Source organism: Onychostruthus taczanowskii, unplaced genomic scaffold (assembly GCF_017590055.1).
Source record: "Onychostruthus taczanowskii isolate IOZ18803 unplaced genomic scaffold, ASM1759005v1 scaffold28, whole genome shotgun sequence".
NCBI lineage: Eukaryota > Metazoa > Chordata > Aves > Passeriformes > Passeridae > Onychostruthus > Onychostruthus taczanowskii.
The window spans coordinates 7,856,992-7,874,959 of record NW_024500128.1 but is presented as its reverse complement, the minus strand read 5'-3'; the positions used below and the strand labels follow the sequence as shown (position 1 = coordinate 7,874,959).

The 17,968-nt window shown below is 39.4% G+C and overlaps 1 protein-coding gene across 7 annotated transcripts in view; it reads left to right on the top strand.

Annotated features, from left to right (window-relative positions):
- Positions 1-17,968, top strand: part of ELMO1 (engulfment and cell motility 1) — a 302,722-nt gene that overhangs the window by 86,728 nt on the left and 198,026 nt on the right. For all 7 annotated transcript variants that reach the window (XM_041407809.1, XM_041407811.1, XM_041407814.1 and 4 more), the window contains one exon: positions 10,319-10,354. In XM_041407809.1, the coding sequence (XP_041263743.1) occupies positions 10,319-10,354 (36 nt within the window). The remainder of the gene's footprint in view (positions 1-10,318; positions 10,355-17,968) is intronic.

Below are 17,968 nucleotides of genomic sequence, written 5' to 3'. Positions count from 1 at the left end.
TGCCTTACCAAATTTCATCATTGGTGAAATTCAGGACCAAAACCTGAGTAAATGTCCATTGGCTTAATGTGGAGTATGCAGCAGAAAAGTATCAACTGGATTGCTGCACTATTAAATGATGCTCTAACAGTAAGCATTTGATTTCAAGTAAGAGATTTGCACTCAGTGTCAAGCTCTACTACACAGGAAGAAGTCAACGATACTCACACCATCTGCTGAAAGAAAGAAAACTGAAATCAGTTCAAATCCCCTCACAAATGTGCTCGTGTTCCCTTTGCTTCAAGGAGGTAAATAGTATTAGGAAGTAAAGAAAAAGTAGTAAGTGGTCTTGAAAGTGGAACACAAATGGTATCTGAGGCTCTTGTACAAGATATACTGTGTATTTTCCACAGAAAAATTAACTACTTTCCAGAATCCAGTAGTCCATAGATTGAGCAGAGTAAAAACAATCTCTCCCGGACCACTGCCCATTGTGTGGTTAATGGCTTATGGAACTCTGAGTCCGTATTTTCTAACTACAGCTATATACTAGATTTCCAAAAGCTTGTGGTTTAATCTTCAACATTTTGGGGTTATAGTCTTTACTTTTTGTGGTGGTGTGATCCGTGGCATACATCACGTTATGCCACTTTAAAATGAAATGCTTCTAGTTACCAAATTTTTCAACTTGTGTATTATTCGTGTGGTATTTGTTGTTTATGGACCAAATTAAAAGTGAAGACAAGTTTAAGTTATTATAGACACATGTATGCTGTTGCTGTACTAATGAAAGATATTCTAAATGGACAGGCTCACATATGCCTGTGAAGAATACAGGAAAATTAGCAGTCACTACCCTTGTGGTTTATTTTGTTGTGACGTTATTTAGGTTTAATGGTTTAACTTACTTCAGTGAAGAAGGTATTTAAATGAAAGCATTTTATTTTCTGTTGAAACAGACAGGGAGCATTCACATTTTTTATAATCTTTTATTTTAGCTGCACTAAGACTAAAGCAAGTGCCCTCCTCACCCTTCAGATGTGTTTGTACTGCTGTTTTGTAGTTGTGGGATGACCCAAGCTGTAGCAAACTGGTCTGGATTAAAAAAAGCTGTTTGGGAGGGAAACTACTAAAGGCAACACTGCTGTTGAAAGAACTGTCTAGCAAATTATACCCTGTAATAAGTCCTAACCAAAGATATAAGTTTTCAAACCACACAGCAGGCTTATAAACTGGACATATGAGCAGTGTTTACTGCCTTTTTCTTTTTTATTATTTTATTTAATTTTTGTAAGTGGCTGCATTTTGAGGGATTTAAATTTTTTTCTTTTTAGCTGATGTAATGTGTCATCAAGCATGCATTGATTGATCTGCCTGTCTAATGTATGTCAGTATTTCTGTCTGTAGGGAGAAATACTCTTGAGTATGGGTATTGCACAAAGACTCAGACTATAAGAGTTTCCAGCAGCTTCACGTGTTGATGAGCTCTTAGCTCTCACTGCAGTCTTTCATGTTCAGCAGCCTAGACATTCTTCAGCTCCTGAGGGTGTGAGCAGGTCAGGTTTTTCCAAGTCTGGTTTTGCAAAGGGAGTTGTAAAGCAGGGGCATCTGTGCTATGCTGTACATTCCTTTCTGCTTTTATACTGTACATCACTGGCTGATGAGTGCATATTTAACAGAACTTGGGATTTGATGAAAGGAGCAAACACACAGAGGCACAGCAGCCTAAGCCTGCCATGGTGCTTCTGCTTTCCTTTCTCATCTCACTTCAAGGTACTGAATCTGTTCCCTCACATCAGGGTCTGTCATTCACTGCTGTGTCAGCACACTAAGCAAACAGAAAAACTACTTCCTCAAAAGAAAGGAAACTTTTTTTTTCATTCGGTGCCCTAAGCTGTCAAAGAAAGGCAGCTGGAATCAGTCAGTTGTCCTCTTATGGTCTGTTCTTGTTTTTGCTTGAACTCTCTGCAGTACTGTTAATAAGAGGTCCCACACAAGATGCTCACTGAAAGATAAATCAAATTGAAGGCCTCCTTGTCACTGCTCCCAACCTGGGCTCAGCACCCTCAGCAACGTGGCCTTGTGGGCTGTGTGGCTGACAAGGTCACCAAAATGCTTCAGAACATAAAGCTTTTCTCTGTATCCATATGTGAACCTACACTGCTCTCTCAGTGTCCACAGGTGAATCTGCACAAAGAATTAAACTAGCATTATAAAGGACAGGAGGCAGGTATTAGAGGAGGAATGAGGAGCCAGAAAATTTAGGACTGGGGCAGAAGCTTCTTTCGTAGCTCAGTTTTAGAAGACAACGTATTTTATAAAGATGCATTTAAGGTGTATCTTCACTATGGAGTTATCTTAGCCACCTTGGTGCTACTACTGTAGACCCAGCCTTGTTTGAATGGGGCTATGAATCACCCATACAGCTGAGACAAACCTAATGCCTTGGTGGTGCTGAGAGATGGTCCAGCTCCCTGCCACCTTCTCCCATTTCCTGTTCTTCAACACAGTCCTGCTTTTTTCCCCAGGAGTTGGTTCTACTGTCTGTTGCTTCACAAAGCCAAAGCAGCCTGTTAACTTTTTGTAAAGTACATGATTATGTTAGAAAACTAACTCTTTAAAATTAGTTTTCTGCTCAGTTAGGGACTTGAAGAAACAAGAGAGGAACTGGCCATGAGTGGATGCAGAAATGGCCCTTTTTTTTTGGCAATAGACCCTAGTGTGTGTCACTGAGCCACGACCTGAGAGCAGATGTGCTGTGAAACAGTGTGAGGGTGGTGGCTGTCTCTGCTCTTGTATTGCACCCTGGGGACTGGCCCTGAGACTCTGGGAGAGCAGGAATGGGACATACCCTATGGGGTGGTGGCTGCTGGTGTTCTGCAAGGATCCCCTCTGTGTGCTGTGCCAGCTGCCCTGGCTTGATGCAGCTGGGAACAGCCCTACATCTGTAAGCCCAGGATGAGTGGAGCCTCTGTTCATGGTGTGCTGCAGCTGTGCTAGAAATCGATGAATTTTGTTAATTCAAGCTTTATTCTCTATTTTCCCCAAGGGGCCAAGCAGTGCTTATTAGAAGTGCCATCGTGCTCAGTGCAAAGTTGCTCTGAGGTTTTCTTTGCACATGGGTTTCATGTTAGCGGCAGCTCTTAAGTTATAATTTTGAGTGTGTAATTAAGTTTTACTGGGTAGTCTCTGGAAAACAAGATTCCATCTTTTTATATGACTTTCACTGAGGAAGAGGCCTATATTTTATTTATAGTTGGCTTTGTTTATTATGCTACTTAGCCATTATTTCAGTGAAGTTGATGACTATTAAAGTACAGTGACCAGAGTAAGAGAATGTAAATCCCTGGATTTCTAGTTACTTCTGTTTAATTTTGCAGATGATGAAAAAAGCTGTAGTATAAAAAGTTGACAAGAAATAACAGTGCTTCCTAGTTAGTTTTCCATATGTTATATTCCTGCATATTGAAGAAAATTAGAGTGTGTTAGAGAATAGAGAACTGTGGGCATGGTGTGTGCAAGCAGAAAGCTGTAGGGGTTGGTGGTAGCATGCATGGGCCCTGGTGAAGCTGAGCGTGCACCTTGTCTATATGAATCTATTTATATCAGCAGAGATTCAATGCCTCAGAAACTGTCCACATGTATCTTGATCTTGTTGATTGAGATGGCTTATCTTGTCTTTCCTTCAGGCTCATTCTTGCTTCCACAGCACTGCTATGAGTCTTATTAACTGAAAAAGGGGAAAAAAAAAAAAAAGATAGTTTTATGTTTGTTTTTATGGTTTGGGTGACCTATAAATTATAGAAAAGACTACAAGACAAGTCATGAAGAACAAAAAAATGCTGATTCCATTCTGTAATTATCCATGGTGTCCAATCATTTCTCAGACTGTGTATTTGTATCACCAAAGAGTGGGGTGGATGTGTGCAGGCACCTATTTTTTTTTTCTGAGACTTTTCAGAAAGTGATTTCTACAGCACTCCTAAAGCTAAATTTTTTTTTTCCAGAAGCCAGTCTGTGCCTAGTTAAGAGGAGCTGACTGTGCAGTCCCTCTGCTGGGGTGTACAGACTGTCTAAAGGGAAGTGTAAGGGTGTGCTGCTTCCACTCCCCCTCAGAATGCAATGCCCTAAAATGGGGCAGAAAATGAGAAATGCTGCTGAGCCCTAGGTATCCTAATGACTGATAAAAAATATGTTCAGGAACCAAGGTGGAAGAAGGAGTCATGTCTTCTTGCTACCCAGCTGTGATAATATAGTTCACTCATTCAGAGCTGTATTCTGTAGTCGAGCCTAGAACTTGTGTTTCAGAAAACCATTTCTGTACAGATAGCCCTTCTGATGTAGCAGAAGACTGATAAAGTCATGGGGTCTTTTACTTGATATATCAGAATAGTTGTGTGACAGGCACAGACTCTCAGCCTTCCTTAGAAGGAAAAAAATTCCTCATAATGCCTTATAAAGCAAGAAAAAGAAAATGTAATTCACATGCTGTAAATATTGAGAGACCAAAGGGTTTATAAAAGGAATCTATATTTATTTTTGTTATTGCTAGAATAAGAAGGGTGATCTCATGGGAGGGAAAGGGGGAAGGCCTATGCAGAATTTTCAGCATTTTTTAAATTGGCATTATCCTGATCTCTATGACTTGCCATTTGGCTGAAATAACACACAGTTTCTGCCAGAAAAAAAAAAAAAAAAAAAAAAAAAAAAAAAAAAAAAAGACGCTATGCTAAGCCTAGCTGTCTTGACAGTAACCAGAACAGAATTGTTTATGCTGCTGTTGAGAAGATTGTTCTCCAGACATCTGCTTCATCAATGAGACTGTGCTGAGCAGCTTTATTGTCATACAGCCACGGCACAATGGCACAGGAACATGCAAGTTGATGCTGCTAAGACAAGGTAGCAGATAGCCTGGTTAGAGATAGTTATAAGAGAGTTGTAATTGCTTAATATGCACATTGGAGGAAAAAAAACACCTTGCTTTTAATTTTAGTTAAATTTTGCAATCTTCTTATTGGAAATAATAAATGCAGCTACGTCAAGTTCATGTAGGATTCTAAATAAATGTATATTTGTATGGGTTTTGTGTGGTGACTAAGAGGAGCCTTCTGTTGAGCACATGCAGTTGCAGGGTTGGCTGCTGTACAGCTGGAAGTCTCTGAGAGATCAATTGTGCATGCTTTAAGGACAAATTGCATTGTTCAGTGAAATTCTAGCTCTTGGCTTGTCTTACAGAGATAATACTGTATACCAGCCCAGTGGAAAACTGAAGACAGATTGGTTTGGAGCTATTCCCACTTTAGCACACTTTTTGGGACAGTTGCTCAAATACCTGCTGGTGGTTTTTTTCCATCCCAGTCTGACGAGTATTTCAGCAGTGCTGTCAAAACGTTTAAGCTGCCCTTGCTCACAGTAACTTGTTCCTGTCCTGCTTCATCTGGAGTGTTACACCACTACTGTTTCTACCAAGCTGGACTGGGAGACTGGTGTAGGTTATGAAAAGTGACAGTAGAAGCTACTTTTAATACAATATTCCTTAATCCAGATTAGTTCCCTGACTGAGCTCACAGCATTGCCCCAGAAAGCAGCTGTGAAAGCCCAACTTGCTAGATAAATGGAAAATAAATTTTCAGAAGATAGGAACAACACTAAGCTAGTACTTTTTTGCCACTATATAAGGCAGTTGTTTTCCACCCTTCCTGGCTACTGGCTGTGTAGTACCTGCTCTCTTCCTTGTTCAGCTCCAATGCTTATTTGACTCCTCAGTGATGTAATTCAATTTGCTAAACTGTCGGAAACTCAGTCAGCCAATGGAGGGAGGAAATTAATTTGTATTTTTCACAGCACAGGGTTTTAAACAGGCTCAACTATTCCTGTGAAGCTTCACCTGGAAGCATAGATTACTTAATTTGGCATTGCTGCCAAAATCAATTCGTGTCCAACAGGGGTTTTACGTAATCTTCATTTCTTAGTGCTTCTGTAATGTCGGGAGAGGGTGACTATTGTCTATGAGGCAGAAATCCAAAAGGGTGTATAAAATCAGGTAATCCTACTATACCACTGTGGAGATGGTAATGGCAGGAGAATGAGAGAGGGTTGCAGCTCCATCTTTCAGTGCAGTTTCCATAAAGAATGAAGGTGGAGTAGGATTTTTTTTTCTGGAGTGGTTTTTTTTGTTGGTTTACTTTTCTCTTGCTCGTTCTATTTTGGGTTTGTTTCCCCATCAGTCTTCAGGCTCGGATTACACCCTCCCTCTCAGCGCACACAAGTACAATTTTTCTTACATCTTTTACATATGCAAAGCACACACTGTGGGCTTTAGATAAAATCACAGAGTCGTCTCACTTGGAAGGGACCCAGAAGGATCATCGAGTCCAGCTCTTGAGTGAATGGCCCCTACAGGGATTGAACCCACAGTTATTAACACTGGGCTTTAACCAACTGAGCCAATCTCAAGGTCATCTGAAGGTGGAACTGTCAAAGATCACAATTTGGAGGGAAGAGAGGGAGAGTTGCTCGTCCCCCCATCCTAAATGCTATTTCTCCAGGCTTGATTTTTTTACTCTGTTAGTGTTTGGGAATATTAGCATTTAAATGACCCCTTTTAAATGGTGATATCAACAGCTTGTTGATAGGAAGAGGGATGAGGAAAGGAGACAGTTTTACTGGGTTTTGTTTAGCAACCACTTTTGTAAAATATTATAAAAAGAGTAACTCCAGCAGTGGATTTATATTTCCAAATATTCTCTGGGGTATGAAGGTGGGCAAAACAATTTTTAATTTTTTTTTAACTCCAGACAAAACTGTAGAATTTGAAAAACCAAGAAAAATAATGGGAAAAGCTTAAAATCTCCATTTCTGCAACTTTCCAGGATGGTTTTATCTGTTGGACTGTGTATAGCTGTGGGATGTTGTGGTGGCTGTGAAGAGTCCAAGAGCTGCTGTGTAACTTAATAGTAATAATAATGTTGTAGATTATTCCAGGTCAAAGTGTTTCCCAGATGTTATATGCTTGTGACAGCCACACCTGTTACAAAGAGAAGCCAGAAGTTTGTACTCTTGGATTTTTCTTAACACCGTCCGTTACTAGAATGTGCATTATCCTTGTGTTTGCCTCAAAAGCAATTGCCAAATGGTGCTTTAATGTGGTTGGCAGGTTGTTCATCCATCATCCCATCAGTGTTTCTGTAGAGGAGGAAGTTTTTGTGAGCATCTTTCACCTTTGGAACAGTGGCCCTCTCTTGGGTCATACTGCATGAAAAGCTTTTATCCTCAGTGGTACTCTTACACAATTCTGCTCGTGTTCAAACAGTGCAGGCTTAGAAACAATTGTTCTGCTGAAGTGCTGTGACTGCTTTAGGTCTTGGTATCATTAGCTACAGTGACTCCACACAGGCTTCCACATTTTAGTTTTTTTCCCCAGTTCAGACAAGCCCTTCCTGTGCACTGTGTGTTACTCCAGCTGGGGTTTAGATTTGGGGTATCTTTAGTCTTTGTACAGTAGTTTTGGCATGTGAACAGGTAGGAGTTGATTTAGTCAGGTCCCTGCTAAGCTGGTCTCTGCTGGAAGCTGCTCAAGGTGTAACCTGCAGATTTGAGCAAGTGGTCTGTGCTTGAGAAAGTCTGAAGAGAACTCACTGCTGCTTCTTGGGATTCATTTGGGAGTGTATCACAAAGTTCCTTTGAGGTCAGACAGGAAATATATTATGGTAGAAAAATATCTAACCTGGTAACTTGTCATTCATGTTATTTTGTATTAGGTTGGCATCTATTTTGAGTTTTCTGCCTGTGTAAAAATTGCTGGGTTTGTCTTTCACCACTGTAGAGTCTCATCCTTTCACAATTGCTATTTAATTTGCCCTTATAACATTTGCTTTTTGGCCGTGGTTTTGTTCCCATCTGTGCAAGTGCAATTGAGGGATGCTTTCTTTAGGGAAAAAAAAAAAAAAGAAAAAGAAAAAAAGATAAATATAAGTACTGAGCTAATTACAGTGTCCAGATCAGTAAGGCTTTCAGCATATTTGACCCTACCTTGGTAACTCACCAAGAAGGGCTCTACAGAGCTGTTTGGTTGCTACCACAGAGTTAGCCCTCTAGGGAAAAAAAGTTATGCATATATAGAAAGAGGAAAGCTGATGGAGGTGGCAGGCTGTACTTAGTTTCTTTCCAGGCTGACTTGCTGGAAGAATCAGCTTGGCTTCTCCTTGGTGACTTTTGCATGGTCTGTGGGTAAATATGAGAGGAACTCCTGCTCATGCCAGTTCCTTCTCTATTATGTTTTGGTTTCATGACAGATGAAAATAGCATGTGTTGCTTTAGAGAACAGCCTCCATCCACATCTTCAGTGGTAAAAGTCAATCTATAATTATGTGTTGCTGCAACATTTGATGTCCTAGATTGATTGCTGCTCTAGTCACACCAAAGCAAGAAAAATCAGTAGAAACTGTTTGATTTAATACAATGGCTATCTTTCCTCCAAAGTCAAATCTTTTTTCTTTGTATTGCTCCAACAGAAATGTCTTATATAATTCAATTATTTCTACATATTATTCTAAATTTATATTTTCTTTTCCTTTGCACACTTTTTGACCTCAGGTTAACTGATTGCTGATTAACTCAGGATGGGTAAGAGTTCTGTAAATGCCAAGGGAGTTGCTGTCTAAATGTTTTGTTTTAGGACTCAGATGTTTGTTCTGTAATCCCTGTCTCAGTCATGGAGAAAATGTCCTGATTAGAGCCTGTTGTGAGAAATCTCTGGCAAAACAGGGTCTGTCCTTTGAAGTGCTACCAGTTTGCAAACACCACACTTGTTTCTCTATCAGAAAAATACAGCCCTAATTTCAGTTTTGTTTGCTGCTTAGCCGAAGTCAGCACCTGGAAGAAAGCAGCTATTTTAAAAACTGGCCTGGGAAGAGTGCTATGAAGTTTGGCTGACATGCTGCAGAAAGTTGCAAGGATCCATGCACATTTGGGAGATGACAAAACCCATTTGTTGTGGCAATTGTTCTTGGTGGTTTAACAGAATCTGCCACAGCATGGAAGCACTTAATTTGCAGAAGCACAGGAGTGACATTCTGCTGAAGCTTGGATCTTCTACTATGGAAACTGTTTTGAATGTTACTGCTCATAAAAGCATGTTGAGGGTATTTTCCCCTGCTTGTTTAGGCTGTCTGATCATCAGGATTCTTTTTTGTTTACTCATTATTACTGGCTACTCAGATAGATGTTGTAGCATAAAAGAACCAAGGGCATGAAATCCAAGGAGAAAATCTTGTCACTTCTCTGATCTGAGTTAGGCTGTAGCCCAGTCTGTGTTTGGATTCATGATAAACTGTGCCAGCACTATCTTCAGGCATGAGTATTGCAGCTGGCAGAGAAGGACTTCAAACCACTGTTCCTGTGGTTTCTCCACTAACATTCACACAAGCCAGCCCAAAAGCTGCCGTCCTTGAGACTAGTTCCTCTTGAAAAGGTGGGAGGAATTACTGCTTTACCAAAAGGGAAAAAAGCCCCAAAACTGTAGCTGTATTCTAGGAGAGAATTAGAGAATTGAATCAGTGATTGGAGAGCTTGTAGTCCTAGAGCTCTTCTGAGCTGAATGACACTGCTGTGCAGCTTGCTGTGAGGGAAAGTGCAAAAGGGAAGACCTGGGAAGAAGGTGCAGAAAGGAAAGAGGAACCTCTTTTTTTGTCCTTTTTAACACTAGTCTGCCCAGTGTGGAACTGCAGTCAAGCCTCTGAAATAAAACTGTGAAATAGAATTAGGGGGCAGAAGAAATGGTTAAGTAAGAGAAGGATTGGGTTTTTTATTTCTTTCTAGCTCTGTTATTTTTTATATGTTTAAGTGGTGTTTTTAGAAGAGGATATCTATCTTTGGTGCCATTTTTACTATTTACCATCCTAGCTACACAACTTTCAACAATGCTGATGACTCTGACATCACTATTGGTGGTGGAGACCGCAAGTAAATAAAAGAGTTCTCCAGGCAATGGGTTACATGTCGTTGAAACAGAACAGAAGATGCTTAAGGTGTAAACCCTTATTGTTTTGTATCAAAGGCTTTTTATATAAATGTTTTACTAAATTAGAATGTCTAGGTATGTTTTTTTTCCTAACAGAAGTTAGCGCAAATATTCTGAACAAATATTTGAAATGGATTTGGAGTGCTCATTACACTTACTGAACTGCTTCTGTTCACAGCAAATTGTTGGCAATTTACTGCCTCTTATTATATGCATGTCTGTGAATTTTATGGCTCCAGTATGGGGGGGTTGTATGCAGTAAATAGAGTACAGATGTTTTGAAGTGCTTTTCCTCACCTGCAAGTTTTAATTTTGCAGACGATATCAGAAATTGCAGAAGATAATGAAGCCCTGGTAAGAACTTGATTAGATCATCACCTTGCATACTACCTCTACTTTTGCATGACCGAGTTCAGGCCCTTGCGCTAATCTTTATATGTAAATACAACTGTGCATATGCATCAGCAAGTCTTCAATCTTCTCTGTTTTCTGCTCTTTGATGCCTGTTAAAATTTTCTGATGAAGCCTTTTTTTGCTTTGCCTATGGAATGAGTGCTTTAATTCTGTAAATTCAGCAGGGGCTTTTACTATTACTGAAGTCAAGCTTTTGATTTGTTTTATTTTCTAATTTCAGAAAAAAAAATTCCCCACCTTTCCCAATTCCCCTCTTGAATTTCATTGGCTTATGTGATTGATAGTTGGCAATTTTAATGGTCAGTGTTAGTGAGATGAAAAGTAAGGTTCATTGTCCCAGTTTGAATTCCTATTACTTGCTAGTCCCAGGTAATGCTAGTTGTTGCAGATAGCTGTATAAAGGAAAACTCTAAAATAGTAAATGGGCTCATATCAGAATTTCCCTGCCTGTTTCCCTGATGATTGTGAACAGAATGCTTCTGTTTGCTCAGAGTTAAGTACAGGCTTTGATAAATTTGAATCCCAAGAGATGTTGTAATATCTTGACTGGTTTGCAAATTTGACATGTCAAGTATAGCTAACCCAAGGAAGCAAGAGCATAATCAATTAAGCATGTCTGTCATTCTGAGAGCTTGATGTGATTGATCATGCAGGAAATGCAGCTCCCCATCCAAACCTGTGCTAAATCATACTTTCACAAATCTGCTGTAAACCAAGTTCTGAAACATTTATTTTTAAATTATTGCCTAATAAATAAATGATACAGTATGAATAAATTTGGCAGGAAATTTAAATCCTTCTGCTAAGTTCAGTTTCTTAACCTAATACAAACTTGTTTCATAATAGAAAAGTTTAGATTATGAGGAAAATTGTTGAAGTGCCATGAGGCTTATGGAATTCTTGGCAGCATCATCTTGGTAACATGTCCGGAAGGCTCTGCTGCCATTCAGCAGGACTGTGAAAGGCTGGAGAATTGGGTAGAGAGAAATCTAATGAGGTTCAAGTAAGTGAAGTGTATGGTCCTGCACCTGGGGAGGAATAACCCCAAGCACCAAGTACATGCTGGGGACTGACCAAGTAGAGAGCAGCTCTGGAGAGAAGGATCTGGGAGTCCTGGAGGATGACAACTTGGCCATGAGCTGGCAGTGCCCTTGGGGCCAGGAGGGCCAATGATATCCTGAGAAGACTGAGACCAGCAGGTGGAGGGAGGTGGTCCTCTCCCTCTACTCTGCTCTAGTGCAGCCACATCTGCAGTGCTGTGTCCAGCTCTGGCCTCCTCAGTACCAGAAAGGCATGGAGCTCCTGGGACAGGCCCACTGGAAGGTTGCAAAGATAATTAGGGCTCTGAAACATTTCTCTTAAGAGGAAAGACTGCAGGAGCTAGGCCTGTTTAGTGTGGAGAATGAGAGGAGATCTTGTTAATGCAGATAAATATCTCAAAGGCAGGTGCCAAGAGGATGGTGCCAGAGTCTTTGCCATGGTTCCCAGCAACAGGACAAGAAGCAGTGGCTGTGAGCTAAAAGACAAGAAGTTCACCTCAACAGGATGAAGAACTTCTTTACATTGAGGGCAGTAGAGCACTGAACAGCTGCCCAGGAGGTTAATGGAATCTCCCTCTCTGGAGACATTCCAACCCCACCTGGATATGTTCCTGAGTAACCTGCTCCAGGTGACCCTGCCTTGGCAGGTAGGACCAGATGATTTTCAGAAGTACCTTCCAACCCTAAAAAGTCCTTTTAGATAGCATTTCCTCACTGCTGTGAAAATAGTTCTTTGTGGAAGAATAGTTATAGTCTTTCAGCACCTCTCTGTTTCCAAATTGTATTACACTGTATACTTCTATGGATTACGTTTGTCCTCGGGACAATACTGAAACACTGACTTACAGTTGTATTGCACCCTGGTTTTAGGCCTGATCCGACTGAGGACAGTTTAGCTTTGTTTACTCATGAGAACAAGGTTTTACCCACTTCATCCTTATTAAGATACTTATTAAGAGGATCCTTATTGGTCAATGTAGATGTATCACATCATGAATACAGTAGTAAAGAACATATCTGTAACTAAAGTTTATTCTGACTTTGAGAGTTAAATCCTGCCAATAGAAAGTTCAGTTTACATGGAGGTACTCAGATATTAATATTTTGATTGCCTCAATATATTAATATTTTGATTTCCAGCAATAGTATGTGAGATAATACAATTAAGTAACACAAATTATTGAATTTGGGACTTGTACTGAAAAAGGTAGTAGAGTCATTGCTGAGGATGTGAAACCAATAGTTCTGGAAGCTGGCTTGGTCATATGTTTTGAAGGTAAAGTGTTTACTGTAGTGTTTACAGTTCAGTGATGTTCTATGAGTGTAGTTATCCAACATCCTGACTATTTTCCCCCCATGTATTAGTGGGAAAAGATGAAATGAGAACGATAAAAAAACCCACAGAGCTTGATATCATGAACTAAACTATAATACTTCTCAGCATCCACTTCCTGTCTTCTCGACTAAAGATACTTAAAGAAACCAAATGCTAATTTAAACAAACAAGTTACTTTGGATGTACAGGATGACATAATAAATTTTTAAAAACCCCAAAAACCAGCTCTATTAATTGACTTCTGCATTGCAGTGCTAAATTGTAGTCAAACCAAACTGATTGGAGAGTGGTGTTTTTCCAGCATAGTGATGCCTGGGCTTTTAGGAGAAGTAGTCAGTTTGAGGAAATTGCTATGAAATGAACAAAACCAGGAATTTAAAAAATGGGGAATAAGGGAAAAAAGGTAATTCTAATCACATCTTCAATGTGTAATAGTTCCTCTGGGCTAGTTTCCCATGCTTAATGTACCTTTAAGTGGATTTAGTTATACTCCATGGTAAGAGTATCTACACTTGGGTTTATTCAAGAATATTTACAGTTATGTTTAAAATTCACACCATGTTTTTCTTTAATGAAAATTAAATTTCAGACATAGTGAAACCCTGATACTAGGGTTACAAAGCTATTTCTTGTTCTTGGAATGCAAGGGATTTGAAATCAGTAAGGCTGACTCCCTTTAATGATGCAGTGAAACTGTACCACAAAGAAATATTTCGGTAGTGCTTAGCCAGCACAATGAAAAAGAAAAAATCTGTGTCAATTGCTGTGTAGCAGTTAAGTGCATTTTCTGTAATCATCTAGAAAAGTAGGGGCAGCTACTACACAGATTGTTCCATCATTTTCATCTGTACTAAGTACCAAGCAGGTGTGAATTGCTCCTGCTTTGATTCGGCAGTGGCTTAGTTTTACCCTTGGAAAGGTTGCTTGAAGAAATAGGGCAGTGTAGAAGCAGTGAAGAGGAGCCATAGCAATATAAAGTTCACACTGTGCTGGAAAAGCATCCTGCTACATCATCAGTCTTCGTTTTAAACTTAGTTCGATTCTGGCCCCCATGGCTTTTCCAGGCCTCTTGTCTTCTGATGATTAGATATATTCTGTTCCCCTGTTTAAATTTATTCATGGCCATTTATCCTTGACAGCTCCAATTTAAAAAGCTGTTCTTACTCTTTGATGTTGACCTCAGTGATGTCAGGCCTTTCAGCTGCCAAGTATTAGGCTGTGAGCCCAGATAAGGGACTTAGTTAACCACTCCTGCATTTAGTAGTAGGCTGCTACTCTCCTGTTACCTCCTGCCCAATTAAATTGTTTCTATGCTGCTTTCCCTTGCAAAATTAGAGCTCAGCTTTGGTTCTGTTTCGCCTATGAAAGTGGTTTGTGTAAAGGTGTGCATTCTTTGGCTTCTAGTCCCAGTGGGCTGGTGGCTCTGTTTCTGGTTGCAACAGAGAAGCAACAATTAATTTCCAGATTCCACTACACAAAGGTATTTTTAATATAAAACATGAGCTTGGTAAAAGCTTGTATTGCTTTTTTTGTTACCTGATGACAGCTGAGTCTGACTAATTATTTTGATTTACATAATCATTTGAGCAGCCAAGTATTTTCCCCTCCATAACAGTGATAAAATGTTCACTTTGTTATGAGTATGAAACATGGATTGAAATTTTTAAAATTTCTTTTTTAAAAACATCTGGAGGATATGGGTGCTAAACTGCCATTAATTTATTTTGAAAAGTAATCTAACTTGCTCTAGGCATCTTTCAAAATAAGCACACGGGATAAAAAGATAGTTTAGCCTGTAGAAATGATACTAGGAAGGCATGTGAGAGACAGGTGTGGTAATCAGGATCACAGGCACATTCCTGTCATTTTTATTTTCAGGAAATAAAAATTAGTATCAAAATATATGGAATAGTTTGGGTTTGTTTTTTTTTTTTCCTTCACAGTTTCCTGAGGTAAGAATACAGAGAATTCTTAGGAATTTAAATTAACAGGTCTGACCTGGTATTTCTCTAAAGCCTAGAGATGTAGAAAGCAGCTGTTGCATTAATCCTCAGGCAGGCTTGCCAGAGAGGTTGAGGACCCACAGGCTGTATTGGAGCATGGCCATCCACTGGAATGGCTCACGCTGGGACATCTGGTGGCATTGCAAACCTCAGCTTTCTGCTGCCTGGCAGGCTTTTGCCAGGACCTGCTGTAGGGAGGAGATTATTCATATCCAGCTCTCAAAATGGGGGTTAGAACAGAGGAGTCAGCAAAGAACAGTGAAATTTCATCAGTTGTCCCAATGTAAAGCATCCAAGAGCCAGAGCCAGAGCAGCATTCAGGAGGGCTTGTAGAAGTAGCTTGCCTGAGAGCAAAGGTTATTAAGATGTCAGTGTTAATGAGATATGAAATGGCAATTACACAGTGCATCTTTCTGATTATTTTTCCCCTCTTGCTGCATTAAAAAGCATCTTCATTAGGAATTGTCCTCAAACTATTAAGTAATTCAGCCAGAGCAGGTAGGGTTTGATAGTTACAGAACTGTTGTGACTTGTGCTATGGTTTATTCTAAAAAGATTTTATGAAGTTAGAGGCCCCATTATTTTTTGGACTTTTTGTATGATCAAAACCCTTACAGAGGCCTTGAGTTAAACAGCTCCTACCATTTTTTTTTTTGAAGACTGCTAATTTTATAAACCAGCTTTGATTGCCTTGAAATTTCTAGCCTCTCTCTGCTGCTCTTAATAGTGTGTGTCTGTGTGTGTGTGTTTTGAAACTAATTACTTGAAAGTCTATTTCTACCTATCCGCTTGTGTTTAACCACTTAACAATGAATCAACACCCTTCCCCTCCCCCTGCCGATGCTTTAATCTTTATCTTGCCCTAGTTACCCTGCCGATTGCTTTCATCTTTAGCTTTGCGACTCCTAATGCTTATCCCTTAAGCCTGGCTTTTGACTTTTGCAGTGGCACTTGGTGTCTAGGTGCGTGGCAGGTGCATGTGTGTAGTCAGATATTTTAGAGAGACATAGTGTGTATGTGTGTGCTGCATAGCAATAGAGCTGAAGTATTTCTTGCTGCTTGATTAGTCCCAGTGTTGCACTTCTTCAGTCATTAATTATTTGAAGCACAGTCACTGGAGTGACATCTTATGAGGTGTCTGAACATTTTAAGTTGAAAAGTGCTTTCACCTTCTGGATCCCAAATGGTTGTATCGCTGTCAGATCTACTAAAACTAGGTTTATACATTCAAACCAGAATTGTCAGCTCCATTAGCCTGGTTTATTCCCCAGAGCTGTGGAGGAGCATGGATTAATCAGTATTAATCTGGTAGGATTGATCAATAGTTTTGATTAAAAGACTTAATGATACTGGTAAATCCAGGTTAGCTTGATCCCTTTACATTCCAGCCACTGCTGTTCTGAAGATTGATATCCATGCACAAGTTTAATGCAGTTTAGGTAAGCCATCTAAACTTTACCTTTTGTTGATGTGGATTAGTTTTCATGTACAATTTGCTTATTGAAGAGCATTCATATACTAAATACAGGTTAACGGGCTAAATTTTAAAACAATAGATGAGAAAATTTATCTCTACCAGTTGATTGTATGTGTTTAGTTTAACACTGGGAGAGATTTTTATCTACTTTTCAACCTATATGGCCTTGAAACTTGCTTAGTTTTAATTAATAATAATATTAATACTTATAATATTAGTATTTCTTGTGTTTGTAGAAGTTTTCTGTCATGAAGATGCATTAGGATTTGCTGCAAGCTTTTAGAAGAAAGCCTTTCCTAGGGCTGCTGTTTTATTTGTGGGTTCATAAATAACTATATTATGCAAAAGGAATTAATTGGGGAATGTGACAGCACCAGAGCTAATTAAATTTCTTTCAGAGTCTTATTGTCATCCTAATATGAAATCCTTGCTTATTTGAAATGCTAATGATGACATTTTAAATCTAATGTGGTTCTTAAATGATATGCAATATTAAAGAAACCCCAAACAAACATACCAACTACGACAAGAAAAAAAAAGCAAAAGTGCATCCTCTTCCCCCCCAAAAAAAACCCCAGAACTTCTAGACCATTTGTTTGCTGAAGAAAGTATTCCCTGCCAACTTACAGTGGATTTTAGAGACATTATTTTTCTTGTTTGTTCTTTGGCGTAGTTTTTTCATTTTGTCCTGAGTAATTAGAGCAACTGTGCATACTTGTATTTACTGAAGGGAAAGGTATTTTGGTGTTTTTTTGGGTTTTACTCACAAAATGTCAGGAATGGCAGGGGTATTTTTGGTGGAGGGAATCTCAGGAGTTCTGGCAAAATGTCTATTTTTTTAAATGAAGAGGCCATTAAAGGCTGCATCTTGGATCAGATATCCCTAAATGGCAGATGAAACCAAATCCAGCTACTGGAGTTGCTGCATTGGAGCTGAGGCATTTGTCTGCCTTATTCCTCTGTACTGCTGTAAATGTCTTCCATCTGAGTGGATGTTGGATGTTCACTTTTTTGTGTTGGGTTCATGCAGGACAGTAGGATAAACCACAGATCAGGGAACACCAATTAATTACAACAATTAACTATGGCTGTACTATTGGACTCAGGTTTTCAGCATGCTAAGTTTTGCAGTTCCAATCTGACAAAATTTTTTTTTGTTCCATCTTTTTATTAGGTGTAAGCTGTTGTTTTACAATCACTGGGACTATTCATGCTGTTTGATTGTATAATTTTGCTTTTTAACAGCTTACTGGCAGAGTACCTTTCAGGCAGTTTGACATGCCCTGAAAGGTAATACCCTTTCAGGATCTCTGCACTGCTGTTTGTACTGAGTAGTTACTTCATGGAAGTGCTTCACTGAAATCCTTGTGGCTGCTGACTGTTTGATGCCCTGACTATGTATAGAAATGAAGCTAATCTTTAAAAGTTGTGGTTTAACATGAAAAGTTCCCGTGCATCTAGTCAGTTTAAATGAGCTTAAACTCATTTTGAATTTGAGTTCATACAAAGATGTGTTGAATTTCAAATTTACTGGAGTAAAATGCAGGGTAGTGGCCTGCAAAACCTAAATAATTTCAACTGCTTGCTTTGCAATTTGGTTGCTCATAGATAAAAAGAGATGCATCTCGAGGTTTAAAGAAAGAAATCAAGTCATTAACTGTTAGAAAGATGCTTCTCAAGATATATAATCTCTTCTGG